The sequence below is a fragment of the Cavia porcellus genome, unplaced genomic scaffold, assembly GCF_034190915.1.
Source record: "Cavia porcellus strain 051 isolate PalLab524CR breed Dunkin Hartley unplaced genomic scaffold, mCavPor4.1 scaffold_40, whole genome shotgun sequence".
In the NCBI taxonomy this organism is placed as follows: domain Eukaryota; kingdom Metazoa; phylum Chordata; class Mammalia; order Rodentia; family Caviidae; genus Cavia; species Cavia porcellus.
In genome coordinates this window covers 3,869,576-3,894,354 of record NW_026947523.1, presented here as the reverse complement: position 1 = coordinate 3,894,354, position 24,779 = coordinate 3,869,576, and the positions used below count along the sequence as shown (strand labels likewise).

The following is a 24,779-nucleotide window of genomic DNA, read 5'->3' as shown; positions in this document are numbered from 1 at the left end:
AGAGAGCTGACACAGTGTGTAAGAGGAATGTAATCTAAACCTGTGCTGACTTCCAGTTCTCACCTGGCAATAGATCTAAAACTCTCTAAACACATTCTTTCGGTCAGGCAGGAGGAAAACACAGCCTCTTGTAGATTATATTGTAAAAGGATGTGTTTTCTGGTACATAAATTATAGCTCAATAAAACTGTTATATTGAAAATAACAAACCTAAAAATGTACTTCATGTGTTGTCTAACCCTGTTCACTGAAATGGTCCAGACTCTCATCCGAATGCCCTGAGTTCCTCCGGCTCCAGGTGGGGGTCTCTGACACCTGTCCGACTGATGGGAACCAGAGCTCACTGGAGAACCGGCTAATTCCAGTCTGAGGCAGAGAAAAGTGCAGACAATCCTGGGAACTAAGACATTGCCATCAACAAGCAAGCAAGCAAGTGTTCCAGTACTGACAAGGTCATGACCAAAGCACAGGCAGCAACTTGAAGGAGCAGCCGCAACTGAACAACAACTGTAACGGACTGAGACGCACTTCCACCAGTGAAAATCACAGAGGAGGGGCTGGGGATCTAGCTCAGTGGCATAAGCGCCCACCTTGCTAGCAGGCAGTCGTGAGTTCAATCCCTGGTACTGAAACACAGAGGAGAAGCCACTCATGCCACCTGAGGAACTCTTTAACATGTTCTTTGAAAATAGTAATTAAAAGAGGTAAGCATTTATCCTGTTCTTTCCAGTATGAACTGTATGTTGATTTAAAAACAGAGTTAACAAAGGAAACCTCTTTTTACTGTGAGGTATCATACAATGTAGAAAGCAAGACCAAATTAGAAAACTCAGTTGTGAAAACATTAACAAAGCGGTGATTCAGGCAAATTACTATCATTAAGGCAATCAGGTGCAGGGTGGGCAGACAAGCACCTGGGCCAGTGCCCACCAGCTGCCATCAGCCTCCCAGGGCACCCTAAGCAAAATGCAAGGACCACCTTTACCCCCCCCATCCCCTGATGCCCCCCAAAACACAATCAGGTGAATGGTCAATAGACATCATCTGGATAATGCCAAGAAAATATTGAACTTTATGGTCAGAAAGGAAAAAGTCTAACTAAATATAATCATGAAATCATCCCCAGCATCATGGATGATAAAACAATGTGATATAACACAAAATATACAATATGATGCGGTTGGCCAAAAACATTTAATTTGAACCCATCAGGTGCTTAGATATACTTTCTAGTTTACAGAACTAGAAGAGATACAGGAACAAACTAAATGATACCATAAGGAAGCAATCAGACACATCTAAACACTCTATAGGAAAATGCTGCCAATCTTTTCAACAAGTCAGAACTATAACTGAAAGCCATGTGGTAAAAATCAAGAGATTTAAAACATGGTGGTGCACGTCTGTCATCCCAGCATTCTGGGAGAATGAGGCAAGAGGATCACAAGTTTGAGCTCAGCCTGAGCAACTTAGAAAGGGGTGAGAGGTCTAGCTCAGTGTGAGCCAGTATGGGAGGAGGCTGAGAGAGGGGAGCGATGTAACCGACAGGCGCAACGTGTGCTTCTCAATTAGAAGACTGTCTGATTAACACTTGGAAGTCAGCTGAGGAAATCTGCGTCGGATGAAATGAAAACAGCTGCAGGTAATTCCTGGAGAAGATTTAAACTAGTAAACAAGTACGGTTAAGATTTCACCTTCATTTTCAAAATGTTTACACAGAAAAAATTCGTATAGGTATTTTCCCAAAGGATTATTTTCTAATTGCTTACAATGAATATATACTAACAATGGATATATACTAACAAATGTTTTTATAATAACAGTACATTTTAAAAACTTCAGTAGCCACTGTGAGTTATCTAAAATTGACTTTTAAAATAACATTTTTGTTCCTTAGAAAAGTAAACCAAATCATTTGTGTAGGAAATATAGGAAAAATATTACTTGAGAATCACACCAGCCAGAGAAATACACCATTAGTGAAAATAGATTTTCCATTCTGTCAAAATTTTCCTCATCTACCACAAAAATAAAATAAATATTGTTCTTTTTAGGAAAAAAATGAAGATGACTTTCATAGCAGCATGGCACACAGGTTTACAACTGGATAAGGCAGAAAGGGAAGTCAGCTAAGGGTGCTGCATTACTCCCTGGAGGAATCACAATTCTGACACAGAAGTGAAATTAGAGCAGAGCGAAGGATTGTGGTGAGAAACATGGATTTTATTGAGTGCACGGGGAAAACACTGGAGAATTTTAAATTGGGAAGTGCTTTGATTTACAGAATCACAGTTTTTTTTTTTTTTTTTTTTTCTTTTTAACGCTCTCTGTGGTTGTAATGAGGATGAATTACAGACAAAAGAAGATGGAAGCAGAAAGACCTGTACGGCCACATTAACGTCAAGCCACAGACTCAGCAGCTATGTTACAGCACTAGAAAGGAGCGAGAAGGAATCAGATTCAGTGTATGTCTCAGACACAGAGCCACAGAATTTACGCATGACTGGCTGAGGTGGGAGGAACGGAGCATAGGAAAACAAGAATCAAGAATTGCTCTTGGGCTTTTGGTTTGAATAAATGAGGAAATGGTGCCTCTTACTGAGCTAGTAAAGACTAGGAGAGAGCAGGCTTGTTTTTTGGCAAGGGATGGGAAGAGGAAACAAACCACTCTTCTTTTACTGTAAAGTTTTAAATATCTACTGGAAACAGGAAGCTAAGCATCTGCCTACTAATCTGGGGCACAGGAAAATGGACTAAGCTTGAGATGTAACTTTCCAAACCAGTCTCAGCGTTGTATTTGAAGCTGTAAGATTGGGTAGCACTTGGGAAAAGAAAAACAGAGGGCACGTTTGAGGGGTGCTCTAGTTTTTACAGTTGGGAGAGGGTCAAAGGTAGTCATGAGTTTGATCTCCAGTACCAAAAAGGAAAAAAAAAACCAAAAGATAAAGTCAATTCTTACAGTTGGGCAAGAAGCAATCAATACGTGAAGTGAAGCAGGGGTTAAGAAAGTCCAGGCAACAAAGTATTTCAGGAGGAAAGGACAAAGGTGACCTACTTTGCAACCTTAGGAGGCATTCCTTTGACCAATTTCTTTAAAAACATCTCCAGTATTTCACATTCTTCCGCCCAGTTTTGCTCCTCATAACATGGCTTTCCAACATCCTACTTTTCATCCTTAGCATGCTGTCTCTTTGCGATTGAACATAAGCTCTATAAAAAGCAGTGGTTTTTAACCTATTCTACCTATTCTACGTGTAAAACAGCCTAAAAAAGTTCATGGCACGCAATTACTTCTAGTGAAACACTGCTATCAGATCAATCAGGATGAAGACAGAACTGTCCTTTAGAAGATGAAACTCCCCTTTCAGTGGAGTTTTGGTCTAAGAACTAAGTCAAGAGGCACCAGAGATAAAAGGCTACAGTCAAGTACTCAGAGAGCTTAGCAATACTAATAAAAGTGTAGGGCAACAGTCTGAGGAGACAAGTGCGGCCCAAGGGACTTTTCTCTGAATATAACGTGTTCAAACTGTAAACAGAAAAGTTGGAACAATTTTAGTGAACACTGTACACTTATCACTACAGTTTACAACTGAACTACTTGCTTTCTGCAAGGAAGCCGTAAGTTTTAAAACTTAGTGTTATCAGAGCCATTTACTTATGCCAGTGAAAATTATCCAATCAGGGAGAAAAATCACAAAACAAAGATTTGCAGAGAGGACAGGACTACAGTAATGTGAAAACAGTACCGAGACTCAAGCACACTGTGGTACCTCCCCAGTAACATCTCTCATAGTTTAACCTTTTCCTTCTCAAAGTTAAATTCAAAGTCCTCCCTCTGGTTAAGCACTCATGCAATAGCATCTCAACCTTATATCTCACTGCTTCTTTGAATATACACTATGTTCTGGCCAGGATTGACGATCAACTGTTCCACAACAGACTTCACAAACCCCTGGGAAAACTATTTATGCTTTGATCCCAGCTCAAATCCCATACCCTCTTGAAAATTTTCCCTGATTCACATTTTCCTGTCCATATCTCTCCAAATCCAAAGTTTTTCCCCTTTGTTCATAATCTTATAAATTTGTAATTTGATTTTGTTTCAATTAGTGCGTTTTCTTACACAACCTGTACCTCAGAAACAGAAGGTACCTTACTCTATATACCCTTTTGTGCTACACACACACACACACACACACACACACACACACAAGCTGAATCTAACCAAATGGAAACATGAAAGTTATGGTTAAAATCAAAAGTTTTCCTCTACCCACAAAAAACAAATAAACAGGAACATGTCAAGTCTGGGCAGGCGATAATAACAAAACACATTTAAAAAATGAATGACCAAGTCACATGTGGTGGATCACGCCTGCAATCCCAGCCCTCAGGAGGCTGAGGCAGGAGGATTGTGCAAGTTCAAGGCCAGCCTGGGTTACATAGTGAGTCCAAGGCCAGCGTGAACTGCATAGCAAGAACCAGTCTCAAAACAAAACAGAATCCCAACTAAATTAAAGTAATAGTAAATACTTTAATACCAATGTATAAAGCTGATTAGCAAAATACCTGAATTTATATGAATTTTATCTGTACAAAATTTATCTAAATGTACCAGTAATTCTATGAAATTAAATTATGGTAAGTATCATATTGAATCTTGGACTTCACATAGCAAGAATATCAACAGTCTAGACAAAATCTAGAAATAAGCCACGTGTGATGGCACATGCCTGTAATCCCAGCACGTGGCAGAGCAAAGTCAGGAGGATCTCAGCAAGTCTGAGGTCAACCCGAACAATTAATGAGACCTCTTCTCGAAAAACAAATATATAGGGGCTGGGGGTTTAGCTCAGCGGCATAAGCACCTGCCTTGCAAGCAGGCGGTCGTGAGTTCGATCCCCGGTACCAATAAAAATGAAAAAGACAAAAAAAAAAAAAAAAAGAAAAACAAATATATAATCCAGAAATTTTGTTGTGGATAAATGGTAAATAAGCCAAAGCTAAAGTAAAGCATGACCTGTTTTATGTAGTTTCAAGTAGTCTCTAAAGGGAACTTGAGCTTCCAGGGCATGCAGGTGCCAGCAGAGTCAGAAGAATTTGTAAAGAGCTTCTCAAAATAAACCTACAATGTTTTTAATCAAAATGTTTTCAATACTGGGCCTTGGACATGCCAGGCAAGTGGTCTACCATTGAGATTTACCCCCACTTTCAATAGGTACTGTACTTTGGTTTTTGTTTTTTGATACAGTTTTTTTGAGCGGGGCTTGGGCTGCAGTGCATGCAGGCTGACCTTGAGCTCTCCATGTAGCCTAGGCTGGCCTCAAACTCTCCTTAATTCTCCTGCCTCAGTCCTGACTGCTGGAATTTCAGGTGCACAGCACTATGCCCACCTTGCAGTACGTACTTTTAAATTAAAATGAAATTTTCGTAAACTTAAGTATGGCATCCGTTTAAAAAAATGTTCCAAACATGATTTTAATGGTAATAGGCATATAGTTTAGGCAGACAGGAGTTCAGACTTTGTGTGGCCACTTACTCTAAGCATCCCAATTAGATTTACAAAATACAACTAGGCGACCTTTACCTAATCAGCTAGAAGGTGAAAATAACTGGTAATGGGACCAGTGATTTTTTGGTACATGAGTCAGGAAAGTCAGAGTGAAAATGCAAGAGCTTTTAAAATCATGATTATCTCTTCAGTGCCTTCTTGATAACAGAATGGGAAAGGAAAACACTGAGCAGCAATTACTCCTGTAAGGCACTAGAAACTTCACACAGGTTCCACAATTATACCCTAAATTTGTGCGCCAAGAGAACACTTAAAAATTCATGTTCTATTCATAGCTGTCAGCGACTGGTACGGCAGCAGTTAATTTCCAACTCGAGACCCAAAAAGGAAAGCTGAGAGCCGAAAGGGCAGGCGCGGAAGCTCCCGAGGTGACCAGGGCTCCAGGAACGCTGTGGGCCCCAACTCCGCAGCCTCAGGGCCAGCAGGGCGGCCAGGCCCGGCAGGCCCCGGCCTCGCCTGAGCTCCGCGTCCCCAGCGGCACGGGAAGGAAGCCCGCGAGGTTTCCAGGAGCTGCCGCTGCCCGGGGACTCGCACGGGTCCATCCAGAGGGCGTCGGCACCGCGGCCCCGAGCCACCGCTTCCCTGGGGTCAGCAGCCCGCCCTCTACTTGTGGGGTGCCTAGGACTGGGGGGCGGGCTCCAAGCCCAGGAGGAGCCAGGGCACAGGACAGGGCCAGGCTGGGGACCCGCGACCCAGAGGAAGGCTGGGCCCAGGGGGAGGGGAGGGGGTCCCCAAGAGAAGTGGGACGGGGTCACCAGAGGCAGGAGGAAGGTGAGGGTCCCTGAGGTGGAGGGAGGAGGGTGAGTCCCCAAGAGGAAAGGGAGGGGTTGGGGTCACCAGAGAAAAGGGAATGGGGGTCCCCAATGCGGGGGTGGGGGGCACCAGAGGAGAAAGCGGCCGAGAGCGGGGTGGGCTTCGGTCTGAGGCGAAGGCCGCGGGAAAAGCCTCGGGCCGCGTCGCCAGGCCCCTGGCTTCACACCCCTCAGACCGGCGTCGCCCGCCTCGAACCCCGCGGCGGCGCCCGTTACCGGAGCCGTTGGGGCCGATGATGCACGTAAACCTCTTGAAGGGCCCGATAACCTGGCGGCCCCGCCAAGATTTGAAGTTTTCCACGAGCAGCAGGTCCAGGTAGCCCATCGCTGCGCTCGCGCCTCGCCTGCGTTCTCACGAGCTGGCTTGAAAAGCGCGGGAGAGGCACGCCAAGTCTCGGCCAAATCTCGCGAGATGACAGCGGACGCGAGTTTACGCCGTTGCTTAGCAACCAGAGTCGCGCGTTTAGCCGAGAGCGAGTCTTAGCTTCCTGCAGGTCCACTAAGTCACGGGCAGCCAACCTCCCTGGCCTGGGCTGCAGCTTGCTTTATTGTTTTGGGGTTTTTCTTCTTACCTTACTTGTTTTGAAAACCCTTTCGAACTTGGGGTCGCTTTCCAGAGCCATGAAGATAGCGTTGGCCAAGGACTTGGAGCAGGACGCTGCGCTGGCCAGGAGGTCACGGGCGGAGCTGTGCAGGCAGCAGCGGATCTTTAACGCCAGGAACAGGATCATCGGGGTGAGGCCGGGAGCCCGAGGAGAAGAGGAGGGGCGAGGGGGCGGTCTGCGGGAGAGACCCGAGGACAAAGTCTGGGATGAACCTCTGATATCAGGGAGAGTTGCACTAAACCGGGTTTTGCTGGGATGCACGGAGAAAGTTCTAAGGATTGTCTTTGCTGAAGTAAGAGAGCCTTAACAAGCCAAGTAGTGCACTTCTCGCCTGCCAGATAGCACGTGGGGGTGGGGGTGGGGAGTACGTGCCTGAGGCACGTAGAGGAGCTCCGATTTAAGCAGAACTCGGATTTTCAGTGCCTGAGGCAGATTGACTACAGTGCATTCAGTTGACAAATATCCACGGAGTTCCTGTTTGGTGGCAAGTCCCAGCCGGGACCAGAGGATGAGAGATCCCTGAGTTTACAGAGGTCATGGTCCAGTAGAGGAGGCAGGCATGGAAAGGCAGTGGGGTCCATGCTGTGAGGGAGAAGCACCTGACCACCTGCCAGCAGGGACTGGAACTGCGAGGGACAGAAGAGCATCTGTCACCTAAGAAAGGGGATGGGAGCTCTGGGGAAGGCAGAGGGCATAGACTGAAGAAGCAGCTTTAAGCAAAGGCATCCATAGGGAAAGACCCATGTGTGCACCTAAGACAGCTTGTTTACAGGAGGGCAAGACTAGCAAAATGAGGAGGATTATGGACTCTATAATGTGTGCTGGCCCTAACCACTCTTCTCCAATTTCCCCTTTTCAGGGAGACACACAAGCCTGGGATATTCAGGTTCATGACCAGAGGATAAAAGAAGCCACAGAAAAAGCTAGACAGGAAACCTTTGGTGAGGATTTCCTGAGCGCCTCTCTGTGGGTTCAGGACTGGGTGTCTTTAGGTTGCGGTCCTCATTTCTTTACAGTATATAAAAATATATTTGCAGAAAATTGTTGGGCTGGGATGTAGCAGAGTGGTAAAGTGCCCGCATAGCATGCATAAGGCTCTGGATTCAATCTCCAGCACTTGGAAAGAAGAGAGAGAGAGGAAGGAAGAGAGGCAGAGAAAGGGAGAGGAAGAGGGAAGGGAGTGAGCAGAGGACAGGGAAGGAGAGGGGGTCATTTTCATGCTTTTCCTCCTTTTAAAATTTTGTAATTTCTTGTTCTCAGTTAACTTAGCTCTCGTGGTGCAGATCAGAGCTCTTCTTCTCTTAAAAGAAAAACAGCTATTGAATTCTAATATAGGTCATGGGAGATACATTTATGGATAAATTATGTTTCCCTCTGTTTTCTTTAAAAACTGGAAAAGCCTTAAGCACACATGGACACATGTCTACACCAAATGACACACAGACGCCAGCGTCCCCAACCCTAAGTCGGTGCACCGATAGCATGGTGCTGTGGGTCTTAGATCAGAATTTAAAACAATTTCCTGCCTTTTATGTCCCAAATAATAGTGAAAGATCCTGTTTCCCCACACACTCACTAACAGATCCTGCTGTTAGCATTGAGGTATTTTACCTCCAGTTCACAGGACGTTTCCCATCTTGCAAGATTAATCGTCCTTTCACAAGGTTATCAAATGCCCTTTGTCCGGTCCTCTGGTTGCCTGCCCACTTTCTGGTTAGGTTGTTTATGAATTTAAAATTGGATGTGTTCTTTGTATATTCAGCATAATAATTTTTTAATGGTTACATTACTTTTTTTGAAAGGTTATGGTACTTTAATAATCATTAGAATCATTTTAAAATTTGTCCTCTGAAGCATATGTGTGTTCTATGTCTCTTTTAGCTGCTGAATTGAAGCAAAATGACAAAACCGGGTGCATATTAGATGACCGGGAGAAGAGAGATAGGAAGTGTCTCTGCAAAGCTATCAATGACTTCCAACAGAACTGTCAGAATCCGGAATCGCGCCGAGAGTTCGATTTGTCTGACCCCCTAGCGCTTAAGAAAGAGCTTCCAGCCCGACAGTCAGACAGCGACATCCGGAACACAGTATCAGGGATGCAGAAGTTTATGGGCGAGGACCTGAATTTCCGGGAGAGGAAGAAATTCCAAGAAGAACAGATGAGGGAATGGTCCTTGCAGCAGCACAGGGAGTGGGAGAGGGCCCGTGCTGACCGAAAGTTTGCAGGTGATGAAAGAGAAGACATGGGCTGAGTGTGCTGGGTGCACACCTGTAATCCCAGCACTCGGGAGGCTGAGGCAGGAGGAGCCTTTCGAGCTTAAGACCAGCCTGGGCTAAAAAGTGAGCTCAAGGTCAGCCTGAACTGCATAGTGAGGCCCTGTCTTAGAAAAATCAAAAGAAAAAAGGAGAAGAGATGAATTGATTTTAATAGTCTCTTCAGTGAATCAATCCCCCAATTTTGGGATTTGTTTCAGGTTTGGTTTTTGTGTTTCTGGGTATTTCTGTCAGTTCTTCCGTGCACTGCCTTGGCATGTGAGGAAAGCGAGGAGTCAGAGCTCTCCACTCCTGCATTAGAAACACAGGAAATTCACAGTGTGTGGGAGGCAGCAGTTCAGTTCTCTGAGCACTGGTCCCTGCCTGCCTTATGCTCCCATTCTTCTGGGAAGAGGGACAGAGACACATGGGTGTCCCCATGTGCCACCCCCCCCAGTCTCCTGGGTGCTGGGGTAGGAAGTCACGTGACATCACCAGGCCCAGAGCACCTCTCGGGCCAAGGCTCTGAGCCCTAAAACAGCCCATCAAGTCTGGGGTACCAGTACCTGCCCCCCATCTGAGTGCCAGTTGCCTGCTCCCCTCTTGTGTCAGGAACATGGCAACATCCCTGCTCTCCTGGGGCGGGTCAGCGGGTGACAAAACAGAGGCAGAAGAGGGCGCCAGCGGGGGCAGCACCCCCTGTGCGCCCAGACCCTCTTCTCTGGTTGTCAGCTGCAGGCTCTCTGTTCAGCTCGTCTTCCTCCGGCTTCCTCTTCCCAGATCATCTCCTGTTGCCCTGAGCCCGCTCCTGCCAGGCTTCCGCCCTCCCTTCCACGGGGGCTGCCCTGGCCAACCTCACCAGGGGCCTCCAGGTCACCTAATCCAAGGTTGGCCTTCAGCCTTCACCTTGACCTGCTGACAGCAGACGGCGCTGGTCACTTCCTCCTCCATGAAATAGCCATGAGGTGTCCTGGACACCACCCCTGTGCCTGTCCTCTTCCTGCCCAGCTCTCATCCTCTGAGCCTTGGACGTTGGTGGTCCCAGGGCTCTCTGGGTCTGTCTTCGGTCATGACACTCATGCCTCAGGCTGCCACTTCCCAGCCCTGCCTGTGAGGTGGGACCCTCCCTGAGTCCTGATGCGTAAATGCGTCCAGCTTCTCTGCCCAGGGCCTCTCCTCCACACATCCGAGTCAGACAGTGCAGGGCCACGCTCCTCCCCCCGGCCTGAGCGTCCACGTGCCACAGTACGACGCCATTTTTGCAGTTGTCCCTCATCCCCACCTTGAGTCCGCCCGACTGCTTCCTCTCATGCCACCTCGTCCCCAGGACTCATCTCCGATGTGACCCGGCCTTGTCACCTCCACCCTTGCCACTCTGCACTAAGCTATCACTGTGTCCAGCTCCCCCATCGTCCCAGTGGCCCCTCGGTGATCCATCCTCCTTCCTCACCCCCTGGGGTCTCAGAGTGCAGTGGGGCAGTCCTGTGAGAGTGAGGTTAGAGCTTTGGCCCAGAGCTCTGCCGTCCCCTTCCACTTCACATATGAGGTCATTTCCAGGCCCTCGAAGTGTGGCCTGCAGTGCTCACGCCCCGCCCACCCTGCTCCCAGGATGTGCGTGTGCCAGGCGGCTCACAGCCAGCCTCGCTTCGGCCTCCAGGCCATTCACCCGCTGCTCCCTCTGCTTAGGGACATCTGTCTCCAGACGGCCACCTCGTTCCCTCCTCTCTTTCGTCAGGTATTGGCGACAATGCCACCTGGTCAGTGAGGGCCCCCCTGACCCACCTGGTTGAAATCCTGGGCCTCCCTCTCCCTCCCTGTCCCCTTCCTTGCTTGACTTCCAAAACAGCCTTTTGCTTATTTGGTTATTTGCCTGCTGACACTGGGTCTTGAGATGTTGTTTAGGCTGCTGTTGAACTCATGGGGTAGCCCAGGCTGACCCCGAGCTCCTGGCGGTCTCCGGTTACATCCAGAGGTCAGCGAAGGAGAAGGATCCCCATCTGCTCTGCCCCCCGCGGTGTGCTTAGCCCTGGGCACAAGGGTGAATGTCTCCGGCCAAGAGCCTTCGTCTCAGGCACGGTCCTGGCCTTGAGTGCCTCCTTGACGGCCCCCCACATTTCACGGCACAGTGGAAACTAAGCCGAGCCCCTCCTCTGGGCCTGCTCCCTCCCCGGAGCCTCACCACCCCCAGGAACCTGGGGGTCCCTTGATCTCCTGAATCTTCAACTCCTGTCCCGTTTCCCCACGTCTATCTTTTGGGCTTCTCCACATCCGTCTCATCAGCGTTGTGATTCAGCCTCCGCCTTTCTCACCCCGACAGACCACAGCCCACTGCTTTCTCGCCTTCTATATCCTTGCCTTCCCTTCCCCGGGATTCCGCTTAGCATTAGCATACCTGCGACCTCTGTCCTAGCTCGGTGCTCTCTGACAGCCTCTGTGGCACGAGGAATGAAATATGACACTGTCACGTGGCCCCCAGGGCTCTGCTCCCCGAGTCCCTGCCCACCCCTCCATCGATTCTTGCCACCCACCCACTTTGCTGTTCCAGCCATTTGGGCTTGTTCACTTCTAGATCCCACCAAATCCTGTCCACCGCAGAGCCTTCACCCCACCCTCGGAAACGTGAACATCATTTCCTAGAGGAACACTCTCATCCGTACTCCAGCTACCCGAGTCAGGCTGTAACAAGAGGTTAGGTGACAGTGGTGGATAACAGCTGGGAAGCAGACTGGCTGGGAAGTGGCTGCTGTGTCTGACTTCTCCATCCTCTTCCTCTTCCTCCTCCACCTCCTCATTACATCATATTGACCTGTCCAAGTCCTCCTGCTGTTCCACGCACATCCATATGATCTGGCACCCTTTCTTCTTTGTGACCTGTCTGGTCACTAAAAGCCCTTTTCCTGTGTTCCCATCACTCATTGCTCACTGTAAGAATGTAGCCACCTCCCGATGAGAGCTGTGATAGCAAGGTGCAGAGCACTGACCCACCCAGGACCACAGCAGACGTCGCCAACTCACTGTAGGCATTAGCAATCCATAGTGCGACCCTCAGCTCTCCCTTAGTGCTAAGGTCTGAGATCTGTGCTTGAATTACATCCTGTAACCCTCCTGCCCACCTTTGGAGGCAGGTGCTTGTTATTAGCTTCCTTGTCCACCCTACAAATGACACAGCAAGAGAACATGTAAACAGCCATGCTGCAACTGTTCGCACGCTCAGGAAGGTGCCCCGGCTGGGCACGCACATTGTGACTGGGGTTTGTGTCCTTGCAGAGGACCGCCACACACAGGCCAGACTGAAGTTTGATGAGACAGCCAGTCACCTGCAGAAGCTGGAAAGCACCACCAGGAAGGCTGTTTGTGCAGCTGTGAAAGAGTTCAACAAGCAACAGGTACACCCAACACACGCTTTGTGTGGGGGCGGGGATGAGCACGGCAACTCGCTGGGGACCCCAGACCACCCCCCCCCTGGGATCCTGAGCTCAGCCCACTCACTCAGTCACACCACCATCTGATGGGGCCCCTGACATAGCAGCAGGAGACCTGGCCTGGGCTGTCCCTTAGCTCGGAATCTGGGAGCAAAACCTGAAAAACACACCTTTGAATTGGAGAGGTTGGCTCACCTTCCTAACTCTTGGTTTCTCCTTCCAAAACATGAGGAATGCAACGTTCTCCAAGGCGGGCACTGCCCTGGCACCTGCTGCATTCAGTTCCTCACCAAGGATGGGGATGAGGACACCACGAGACTGACAGTGACAGTGACAGTGAGGGTGCAGCACTCAACCTTGTGCTGAGGTCCTTGTTCCTTTCAGAAATGAGAGCTTCTCTAGGCTCCCTTTCCAACAGCAGTTTTATTTCCTGGAGCTTGGCCTGGGGGTTAGTTTATCAGATTAAATGGTTAACTAGACATGTGGGCTCCAAAGGAGGCTCTGCAGGCCGGGTCCCCTGGACAACAGAAAGAAAATACCAGAATTCTGCTTCACGTTTATATTTCACAGCATCGCTCTTAATCCTTGTATCCGTGCGTATTTAGAAGGTACAGCCTATATTTACACCATAGTCAGGGCCACAGTGTGAGCTAAATATATGGGAGGCACAAGCTCAGAAATGTTCTGCGTCAAAGCAAGCAATTGAAAACACTGGCGAGGCTTCCGCAGAGACCAAAAAATGTAGGTTTTCAGCAGTGGGGAGGGGACGAGGTGGGCAAACTGCCAGCAACAGGGAGAACCCAAGGAAGAAACCATCCAGGGTCCCAAGTCGCCACCCAGGGAGCTGCAGGGGCTCTCGGGGAGTACCTCTTTGTTCCAGGCCCCCCAGCAAATTGGAGGCAGCACGGAACTCTTGACAGTTGACCCCCCATTGACTGATCATCCATCCATCCATGCCCTGTTCATTTAACAACTCAATAAATGTTGATTGTGCCTTTTCTCCTGGGCATTGGGATGGTGCTTGCTAAGTCCTGTTACCTCACTCATTGGTTGAATCATTCATCCTCTAGAATGTTCTGAGCACCTGCAGTGTGGTCAGTACGGTCAGCAGGGAAGGTGCCTGGGAGCCCCAGGCCTTGTTGAAGGCCACTTATTTCACAGGGGGCTGCTGTGGTATCGGGGTTTACGCGCAGGCTCTGGAGCCCAGCTGCTGGGTGCAGGCCCTTCTTTTAGCCTGGGGCAAGCCACTCCCAGCCTGAGTCCTGCAGAATCACAATAACAGGACCCACCTGTGTCTGTCAGCAGACAGCTAGCTCTTGCCTGAGCATACAAAGTTGATGTCCCACCATGCCCCAGGGTCTGTCGTGGGCTGGCTGGAAGAGAAGCATGGAGGACTCCAGCTCACGAACAGGAAGCAGCGTTTCCAGGCCTCACCCTGGTCCTCCCGGAAGTGCACAGCCTTCTCTGATTGCACTTCATTGGCCAACGTGAGTGCATGGCCACGCCCACCCCAAGGGCGCAGGAAGTTCAATTGTTCCAAGTGCCCAGAAAGCACCCTGGCTGGTGTCACAGTCAGCAGGGACACATGCCAGCCCTGCTCAGCAAATGGCTGCAAGCATTACACTGGGCAGAACACTCCAGCATTAGAAGGGCTTAACCCACACCAGGACGGAAAGTGACAGCCATTGTCCTCTGCTCTAGCAACAACTGCAGCGGTCATCATTGGTCACTCGGTCCCACAACCCTACCTGAGGCGGGACCCATGGAAATGAGCTGTGTCACCTGCTGTGTGCCACCGTGCAGCTGGCCTCCTGAGCACCGCCTTGGGCAGTACTCTGTCCCTCCTCCCTTCCACGGATGGTGGCTCCTCCCTCATCTGTCTCTGAGTCTCACTGAGAAGCAGCTGCGGCCCAGAGAGCGAAAGTGACGGTTGCTGCTTCTAGTTCTGGGAAACACACTGTTGGTGTTTTGATTGGCCTTGCATGAAATCTATGTGACATTTTTAGTAATATTGGCATTTTGACAGTACTGGTTCTCCCGGTCCAGAACAGGGGACCTCTTTCCATTTCCTGACGTCCTCTTCGGTCTCTTTATTCAGAGCATTCTAGTTACAGGGGTCTTGGCCTTCCTTGGTCAGATTGATTTCTAGGTATCTAATGTTCTTGAAGCTACTGTGAATGGAATTGTTTTCCTGACTTTGTTCTTGGCAAGCTCATTGCTGATGAACGGGAACTGTCTTGGCTTTTGTGTGTTGATTTTGTGTCCTGTTGCTTTGCTGAATTTAGTCTAAGAGTCTTCGGGAGGAGTCTGTGGGATCCTCTCTGTAAAGTCCTGTCATCTGCGAATGAGGGTAGCTTGAAGAAGATCTTCAAATCCTTTGTATTCCTTTATTTCCTGCTGGCTCTCACTAACACTCCTAGGGTCGCATTGAACAGGCATGGTTCAGATTTTAGGAGGAGTGCTTTGAAGCTTTCCCCATTTGGTCTGACGTTAGCTGTGCGTCTGTCATAAATGGCTTTTATCAGAAGATAAAGTCCTTCAGTGACAGGGAAGTAACTCCCGGCCTGTTAGATGTGCGAAGCTCCTACCTCAGGACACAAGAAGGGAGCCAAAGACAAAGGAGGTAAAGGGTGGGAGTTCATTGAGAGAGAGCTTCTGAGAAACAGGAGGGGTCCTGAAAGTGGGCTGCTGCTGAGGTTCTTCTTCAAGGGGATTTTATAGTGTCCTGGTTACTTTTCTCTCATTGCTGGGACAAAATACCTGATGCCCAAAATGAAGGAAGGAAAGGTTGATTTAGCTCACAGTTTGTGGAGGTTTCAGTCCATAATCAGCTGGCTCCAAGGCTGGGCGGCCTAGAACTGGAGGCAGAAGACAGCAAAGCAGCCAGAGCAAAAGTGGGGGAGCCTCTTTTCCTCCCTTAGGTTGTAGGGGGTACCCACCCCCCAGGACAGGTGTAGCACTCACCCCATCTCCATGCTCTCCTCTTGTTAGGAATGAGGATGTTTACAAAGTGAGGACCTTGGCCTCCTGTCGAGTCTCTTAATTAAACTTCTAAACTGCTCAAATTGACACAGTGTATCAACTTTAGGGGAAAATCACATCACAGGTGACCTGCCAGTGACCTGTAATCAGCTATGGGCTGACAAACACAGGCCCTCTGCTAATACTGATCCAACAGGCACGAGCCAGGTGTCAAGCCCTGAGAACAAAGGCATTCCGGAAGGGGCAGGACCAGGGTAGGGCGCCCTGGTCACCTGTCTGCGAGCCCGTTACACTGCTCAGGCTCAGGGGTCAGTGGTGCTGGTCACAGCCCAGCTCTGAGCTGCTGTCCATCTCTGGGGAGCCTTGCAGGCCCAGCCATCCTGTCCCCACCTTGGGGCCTCGTTTCTATCCACTCAGCCTTGACTCCAGGCCTGCTCTGCCTCACCTCTGCTCTGGCTGGACCTTGGGCCTGGGGCACTTGTAACCCTGTGTCGGTCTCTCCTAAACCCCTGCAATACTTCGATGCCTATTTTGGTCAGGTTTTTCCTTTATCCTGAGTGGCCGTTGGAGTGACTCACTCTCCGTAACCCAGGGATGTCTCAAGGTTCCTAGAGTCTCAGAAGGGGTACAGAGCCCTGTCCCAGGCCAGGCTGATGGGGCTGTGGGTCAATACCCCCCACGTACACACTTGCGGGCAGTGACCCCAGACCCAGCCACCTGCCCAGTGGTGCCCAGGCCACCCAGGGCAGCCTCCATGGGGCCCATCCAGCCTCTGCTGCCCGCAGACCTTCAGGGCAGGGCCTGGTGGGCTTTGGTGAGCCGTGTCCCCGAGAGTCACGCCAAGTGTCCTCCCTGACGTTTTCCCCCACGCAGGCCATGGAGTTGGCAGAACGGAGAAAACAGGAGAGAAGACAGGAGCAGGAGGACAACGTGGCCGAGATTGCCAACCTGCTGCGGGGGGACCTGCTCTCCGAGAACCCTCAGCAGGCGGCCAGCGCCCTCGGGCCGCACCGCATGATCCCCCACCGCTGGAAGGGCATGAGCCGGGAGCAGCTGGAGGGCATCCGCCTGGCCCAGAGGCAGCAGATCCAGGAGAAGCTGGTGCCTGGCCCCTCTCCTCCCCGCCCGCCCAGCTCCCTGCTGCTCTCCAATAGGGTTTTTGGTGGTGCAATGAAAGAGTATAAAGTAAAAACAGCCTGTACTCTAAGGACAGAGAGAGAGCTCCATGACACCGGGGCCTGGCTTTCTCTGCCGGGAACGAGGGCATGGGATAGGTATATAATTTCCGACTGGGTGGCGCTTAGGGCGGGCATTGCTGACTCATGAGCAGCCGACTGGAATTTTCTTCCAGTGCCAACAGGAGGGGGAGTTGTAATTGAGGCTGGGGAAGAGGCAGGAAGTGGGAGGCGTTCCGCTTTGGCCTTCAGCCTGGGTAGACCACCGCCATAATTTCTACTGAGGCAAGAACCTTTCATTCCCGTCTTTGTATTAGGAAAAGGGTGAAGTCTCTCTCTCTCTCATTACTTCCTGGAAGGGGAGTGCTGTATTGGGGTTTAGGAAGCTGATGGGATGACAGTTGATGCCCATGCAGAAGCTGGTGCCAGGTGTTTCAGCCAGGACAACTTCATCATTGGTGAATGCTTGCACGTTAGACTGGAGAACAAAGAGACAAGGTGCTGTGAGGACGCAGGCCACTGTCGTATTTAAGGACCCCGGGGAGGTAGAAGGAAAGGTGCCTTTGATTTAGATATGTAGAATCATTACCATGGTGAGGTAGAATTCTGAAAAATAAGTGTGGGGCTAGGATGAGTGAAGTTACGAGAGGTGATTATTCCCCATCTGGAAGGGTAAAGGTTATGAGTGTAGGTAGGTAGGACTGGTCTCTGGTCCAGGAGTTGAACTGGAAAGAATAAGAGGGCTGGGGAGATAAGAGCCCAGGCCTTTGGGGGTCTCACGTTTGACCAAACAGCTGAGGGTAGAGAGAACTAGGACAGTTGTCACGGAGAACAACATGAAGACGATCTTACGCATGATGTGGGACTCTTTAGGAAAGACTGTTAAGAGTCTTGCTGTAAAAAGGATAATTAATAGAATGTAAGAAATTAGGAACCAAATTGGATAGCAAAACATGACTTGGCCTTTGAGTTGCGGCTGTGAGGCTTTGGTGAGATGATACGAGATGAGATGACCACTCAGGCTGGTTAGATTCAGGGTTGGGAAGGCACCGCGTATCCTGAGCGATGTGGAACCAGGATGGCAGTCCAGTGACTTTGACCGCTGTAGGGGTTGCCACGAAGACCAGGTAGGGGCCGCTCCACCTTGGTTGTAGTCCTTGGGATGATTTGCTGTAACAGGACTTTAGTAAGTACATCAGCAGTCTCCCTGATTGTGGGAAAGGCTTTTATGTATCCTGAAAAAGTACACACAAAGGTGAGAATATATTTGAGAGTCCTGACCAGGGGTGTGTCCTCAAAATTGGTGAGTAAGAAAGGAAGGGGTGCTGTATGTCCCTGAGGAGGGGTCCTAGCACAGACGACAGGTGTGAGCAATCTGAAGAATGATAGCCTTTAGAGAGGGTGTGTGACTACCAAGGCTAAGAGTCTGTATAGGGCCTGTGATCCTATAAGGAAACAGTGATGCTGGCTAAGGCCTCCTGATCTGGGAGAACAAGTTTTGATCCCTGGAAAATCCATCCCTGAGTGTCTTGTGTGTAACCTGGTTTATGAAGTAGCTGTAGCTGCTCTAGTGAATAATTAGGCTGAGGTAGACTGTTTGGGACTAACGGGAGAAGATGAGAAGGATAGGGCCTTTGTGCAGTTAACTTGGCTTGTGAATCTGCAAAAGCATTGCCTTGAGCAATGGGATCTGCAGAATTCTGGTGTCCCCTACAGTGAATAAGTGCTGCCTGCTTTGGGAGTAGCTACCTCTAGGAGTTTAAAGAGATGCATTAATGATGGGGTTCCCTGAGAGTTAATAAAACCCCTTTCTTTATTTTTATTTAAAGAGAAAAAAAAAGAAAGGAAATAAAATAAAAAACAAAGCAGTAAAAAGGTACAAATAATACAGAATTTCAAGGAAGAAAATACAGTAAGATATCACTAGTTAATAGGTTACATATTGTCATCTTTGAAATAGTTGTCCAGATTATAAAATTAAAGCATGTAAAGTGAACATTCATACAATGAGATTGCAGACAGTGCCGATTACTGAACTTCTGTTGGATCATAAAACCTCTTTCTTACCAGATAGAGGCATGGGGGTATAACATGCTAAATGTATACTTTGAATCGGTGTATATATTTCTGACTTTGTCCTTTGCTAGTGTAAGAGCCCTTGTAAGGGCAATAAGTTCTGCCCTCTGGGAAGAGGTCCCAGGTGGCAGTGGATTTGCCTCTATAACGTTTGACTGGTTGACTATTGCATATCCTGCCTTTCTTTGGCTGTCTGTGTTTGTTGAACTGCCATCTATGAACCATGTGTCAAAGGCTAGAGAGAGAGGTGTGCTACTGATGTGAGGGAAAGGGGTGGGAATCATCTGTAAGACCTCAATATGGTCATGGTGAGGGTGGCCCTCTGAGGTGGGAAGTAAGGTGGCTATATTTAGAGGACCACTAGTTGCAACAGAGATGCAAAGGTCCTGAGAGAGGGCTAGCTGTACCTGTTGAAGGCGAGAAGGGGTCATCAGAGCAGGGAGTGGCTTATGTGAGATGAGCTCATTTAAGTGATGAGGTGAGTTACTGTAATAGACTGCCCTAATGTAAACTTCTTAGCTTCCTGTGTCAGGAGGGCTGCAGCCGCCAGGGCTTAGAGACAAACAGCCCATCCTTTTACTGTGTTATCTGTTTTGACAAGTAGGCTACTGCTTGAAAAGAAGGTCCCTTCTTGTGTCCTAGCACGCCTACAGCATTGTGGCCCTGAGAGATAGTGTACAGAGTGAAAGGTTGGGTGGGGTCAGGAAGGGTAAGGGCTGGAGCCCTTAGGACAGCCTCTTTAATTTATGAAAGGAGGCGTGTATGGGCATAATGGGGTCTAGGGGTTCTGATAAGGGGCCCTTAGAAGCCTTGTAGAGCGGTTGAGCTAGAGCTGCAAAGTTAGGAATCCAGAGACGAAAGAAATTAGCTAAACCTAGGAAAGATGTAACCTGCTGTTTAGTTGTGGGCACCTGGAGATCTTGAAGAATTGCCTTATGATCTGTGGCGATGGAACGAGTGCTGGGGGTGAGAGAGAGACCTAGGTATTTGACTTTTGGGGAAGCTATTTGGGCTTTAGCAGGAGAGATCCTGTACACACAACTGGCAAGAACATTAAGGAGACTAGCTGAATGCTGTATGGCTAACGTGTGGGATGGAGAACCTCAGAGAAGGTCATCTATGTATGGAAGGAGAGTGCTAGGTTTGAGATCAAGTTCTGCAAGGTCAGCAGCAAGAGCTGGCTAAAGAGGTGGGGACTATCCCTGAACCCCTGGGGGAGCACAGTCCAAGTAAGTTGTTGAGACCTGAGAGTGTCTGGATCACTCCATGTAAAGGCAGAGATCCTGACACTCAGGGTGTAGGGGGATGGTAAAAAAGGCATCTTTAAGATCTACAACTGTAAAGTGAGTGGTGGAGGGAGGGATATGAGAGAGCACGGCATAAGGGTTTGTCACCACTGGGGGCCTGGGGTAACAGCACTACTGATTACCCTCAGGTCCTGCACTAAACGATAAGGCCCATCAGGCTTGAGTACCAGGAGAGTGGGTGTATTACAGGATGAATGGGTAGGCTTAAGAAAACATAGGATTAAGTCCCTGTAAATGTTTGGGGGCCATGGGATATTGGGGAACACAAGGGAAAATTGAAGGATCCCTGAGATGAATTAGAATAGGCGTGGCATGAGTAGTAAGGGTGGGACTGGAGGTGTCCCAAACTACGGGATGGACCAGAGAGAAGGGAGGGAGGGGATGGCTCTGGGCGCACTGCGAGGGTGGCTGGAGGACTGGAGCTGCGGGGAGGGAGAAGGTAAAGGAGAGGTTCAGCTTTTGAAGGAGATCTCTACCTACAAGGGGTGTGGGCCATGTTACTAGGAAGCTATGGGTAAAGAGGAGAGTCTGGAATCTGCATGGAAGAGGCCCTGTCTGCAGAGGCTGCATAAGTTGGCCATCAACACCCACTACAGAGATTGAGGACTTAATACAAGGGCCTGAAAACTCGGGAAGAACACTGTAAGTCCCACCTGTGTCTACAAGCACGGTGTCGTACCTGAGACCTCCAGTGAGACTCAGGGCTCCGAGAAGGACACCTTAATGGGGGCTGTGGGCCCCGAGCCCCATCAGTCTTCAGCAGCAAGTCCGAGTAGATCAGTCAGCAATGAATCTGGTGGTGATGGAGTCTCCTGTGAGGGTTAGGAGTTAGAGGATGGCTTACCTGCTCTCTGGCGGCTAGGACAGTCGCTCTTCCAGTGACCCTTGGGAGTGCAAAAGGGGCAAGCCCCCCCCTGAGGGAACGCCAGGATTGGGGCGCGCTCTTGTCCAATGTCCTTCTTTACTGCACTTGAAGCATTGTCCAGGAGGGGCTTGGGCAGCCCCACCTTGTTGTGGCTTTCCTGTCTTGGGAGCCCCAAGTGCCACTGCTAAGAGATCAGACTGATAGTTAGCAAATTTCTTTTTTGTGCCTTTTTTTTCCCTTTTTGAGTTTTTTTCTCTGTTGTTGAAAACACAGAAAGCTAAATTAGAAGGTGTCCTAGTGGGCTCTGAGGGCCTTGTTCAGCCTTTTGTAACTTTGCACAAATATCAGGAGCAGACTGAGAAATAAAATAAGAGTTAACAACAATCACCCCTTCAGGAGAGTCTGGGTTTACATTAGTAAACTTAAGGTGTCCCTGAGCCGATTCAGGAACACAGCTGGATTTTCACTAGCCTCCTGGGCCTGTTCTAAAAGTTTGTTATAGTTAGTATGTTTGTGAGCATTTTTATTAAGGCCCACAATTAGACACTGAATCGTCTCACGCATTTTATGACAACCTTCCCCATTTTGATAGTTCCAGTGAGGATCTTGTTCTGGGCACCGCAGTAGGCCCAGGGTCATTCTCAGCGGGTTTTGCCGTATGTCTGTGATTGGCTTCTTCTCGAGCTGCTTGCCACAGCTGAGTTGCTCTTGTGAGCTGAGGGTGAAGTTTAGAATCACATAAATATCCTTGAAATGTAAATCATAACAGTTACAAATTCAAATTCTGTGATACAATTCTGTGGGTCAGCAGAGAAGCCACCTAATTTATGGTTAATCAGAGATAAGTCAGAAATGGAGAAAGGCACACGTACATTAACAAGTCCCTGGGGGCCAGCCTGTCTCGAGGTGGGAGCAGAGACTGAGGTAGCGCAGACTGTGGAGTAGATGGCCACGGAGTGACCAGGAAGTGGGTCGCAGTCAGGGTGCCGCTGGGTGGGGTGGCCACGGGGAAGCGGAGGAGGGAGGGGGACACAGCGAGGGCGGGGTCCCCTGAGTGGGGTCTCTGTCCAGTACCATCAGCTGCCCCAGCCCCTGCGTTTCATCCGGGACCCCTGCCCCGACCTCCCCCGCCCAGCCGGCCTCGGTGTTCAAGTCTCCTCTGTCCACGCAGCGGCTGCAGGAGGAAGCGCGCCAGCGGGACCTGGACTGGGACCGGCGGCGGGTGCAGCAGGCTCGCGTGGAGCTGCTGGGTGAGCGGCAGCGGCGGCGGGAGCAGAGCGAGCAGCGCAGGGCCCTGGACCGCAGCAACCTCAGCCTGGCCGCCCAGCAGCGACTGCAGTGAGTGGGGCGGCGGGGGGCGGGTGGGGGGCACACAGGGGCAGCACACCAGGAAGAGGGTTCTGGGGCTTCTTCCCTTCAAAAGAAAAGAGTATTTAGGATGCATGTGTGTTTGCCAATCATTTTTTCTCTCTTTTGTTATTAGGAAAAAACACATGGATGAACTCTGTGCAAATCAACCCACGGGAGATTATTTTGCTCAATTTAATACACAAAGTCGATAATGCAAATGACGCCCTTGGTTTATGAATAAAGTGTGGCCACCTCGAAGTGTCTCCTGCCCCTTCCTTTCCTTTTTTGCCTCCTTTCTTCTGAAAAGATGCGTTCCTTGGTCCCCAAGTGCCCTCCCGGCTTCATTGTCCGCGTGGGCAAGTCAAGGGGAGCCTCTGCCCGTGACTCTGTCCTGCCGGATCTGTGAAGCTCAGCCCCCAAGGGACCATCCTGGAGAGACGTGGCACCGTGGGTGGACCCAGGTGCCATTTGGACTCCCAAGAACTGTGTGGCTGGAGCCGCTAACCAAGTGCAAACTCTGCCCACACCACTGTGGAGACCGTTCTAACAACACTCCACAGAAAGCTAACTGCACTGGCGGGGTGAACCCTGGAAGGCCGAGGCAGGAGGATTGCAAATTCAAGCCCAACCGGGGCCATTTACTGAGACCCTGTATCAGAAAACAAGAAAGCAGGTGGGCTGGGGATGGAGCTGTCAAAGGCCCTGGTTCAATCCCCAGTACTGAGAAAACTTTTTAAAATTAATCAGTTTGATTCTCAGGACTGCCAGTAGTCTCAACCACCCACGTTGTCTAGCTGGAGAACCTAAGTAGGGACACACAGAACGACCTGTCCCCATGCTCACTGCTAGGAAGTGGCGGAGCCCGGGGTCTGCCCTCCAAGCCACTCTACTCTCTAGACTCGGCTTAGGCAACCTTGGCTTCAACCAAGTGCAGGTTTGTATTTTCTGCTCTCTGGAAACTGCAGGTCCACCCCCCACCACAAGGGGTGCCTCACCTGGGGGGGCCCAAACCCGCCCTCCTGCAGCACCCTGCGGCTCCGCCCCTCAGGGACAGGGGGCAGTGAGGTCTACGATGACCCCGGTGCCACCACTGCTCCCAGCGACTGGGGCTTTGTCTCCTTAGGGAAGAAAGCAGGGAAAGCCACGCTGTTTTCGAAGGCTGAGGTCGCCAGAGTGGTTAGCCGTGGCTTTGGGCAGGTGCGGAGAGGCCCCCAGGCCGGTCCCTTTGCAGCCCTGCCTGGGCCAGAGTTAGTGGTCACATGCAGGTGACCAGGCCATCTGGACTCTCTGGGCTCAGCCACACCGTGGCCAAGGCTCAGCTTCCTGCAGGTGTCCCCAGGGCTGTCTGCTCAACCTCTTTGAGAAGCTGCCTGCGTGTGTGCAGCCAGGGGACCCTGTCGGAGAGTCCCACGCCCTGTGAACTGCACCAACCTCGGTGGACCAGCCTTCTCCTCCGTCAGGCCTTGGAGCAAGGTGGAATTCTGCTGTAACATTTGTCAAGATGTTGCTAAAGGTCCCAGGAAGCCAAGGACTCACATCCTAGAAGAGATCAGAGGCCCAGAGCCTCTTCCTGAGGCCACCTCTGCCCTGCACTCCACCTGGCTGGGCACAAGCGCAAGAGCCCCCACCTGCCACCCAGGTGCCCACTGCGGAGCCTAGGGCCCTGGAACTTTGTTTCCCTAGCAGAGGCAGCGTATTCCCAGAGGAACGGGAATGGTTCCTATCTGGGACAGGGCCATGGGTTGCATATTTATTCCTTAGGGCAACTGAATAACACAGGGCCACTGCTGGCTTCCACAGCAAACAGGCACGGAGGAGCACGGCACAGCAGAAGTCTGGGGTTGCAAGTCTGGGGTCAGGGCTCGGCAAGCCGGTTCCTGGAGATGGAGGGAGAGGTGACTGTGACAGGGGTTTGCTGCTGACTCGGGGTTTCTTGGCTTGTGCCCCTCCCCCTCCCCACCTCTACCCTCCTGTTCGCCTGATCATCCCTCGGCAAGAGTGTCCCCGTATCCTTACCCTAAAAACGCCAGTTGTCCAGGGTCCACTGTAAATGAGGCAGGATAAAAGAAAGGTACGAAGGAGACAAGAAAACCATAACTAAAGAATTTGACTTTTAAGATGATGACACCTTGCAGGAACCAGCCAAAGTTACCCAAGGCAGCCTGCACCAGTGTTCTTTGCTTAAATTTAGGCTCAGCTCAGCAGCATAACAAGGGCCTAGCAAGTGCAAGGACCTGAGTTCAATTCCCGGAACCAAACCAAACCAAAATAACAACAAAAGAAACTCCTTCCCTACCAGCCCATCCCAGTGAAAATTCCTGGAACGGTCCAAACCTGTACATTGGCTTCATGGAGAAAAT

At 50.2% G+C, this 24,779-nt stretch overlaps 2 protein-coding genes across 2 annotated transcripts in view; one reads left to right on the top strand and one right to left on the bottom strand.

Moving 5' to 3' along the window:
• Positions 1 to 6,782, bottom strand: part of Smc1b (structural maintenance of chromosomes 1B) — a 52,753-nt gene extending 45,971 nt beyond the window's left edge. The window contains exon 1 of the mRNA XM_023564393.2: positions 6,601 to 6,782. Coding sequence (XP_023420161.2) covers positions 6,601 to 6,709 — 109 coding nt within the window. The 5' untranslated portion in view covers positions 6,710 to 6,782. The remainder of the gene's footprint in view (positions 1 to 6,600) is intronic.
• A 58-nt stretch (positions 6,783 to 6,840) lies between these two features.
• Ribc2 (RIB43A domain with coiled-coils 2) lies at positions 6,841 to 22,677 on the top strand. Its single transcript, XM_063243665.1, has 7 exons — positions 6,841 to 7,119; positions 7,849 to 7,930; positions 8,871 to 9,215; positions 12,510 to 12,628; positions 16,520 to 16,747; positions 22,241 to 22,407; positions 22,553 to 22,677. Exons 1-7 carry the CDS (start codon positions 7,006 to 7,008, stop codon positions 22,629 to 22,631), a joined length of 1,134 nt encoding a protein of 377 aa, XP_063099735.1. The 5' UTR covers positions 6,841 to 7,005; the 3' UTR covers positions 22,632 to 22,677.
• The last annotated feature ends 2,102 nt before the right edge of the window (positions 22,678 to 24,779 follow it).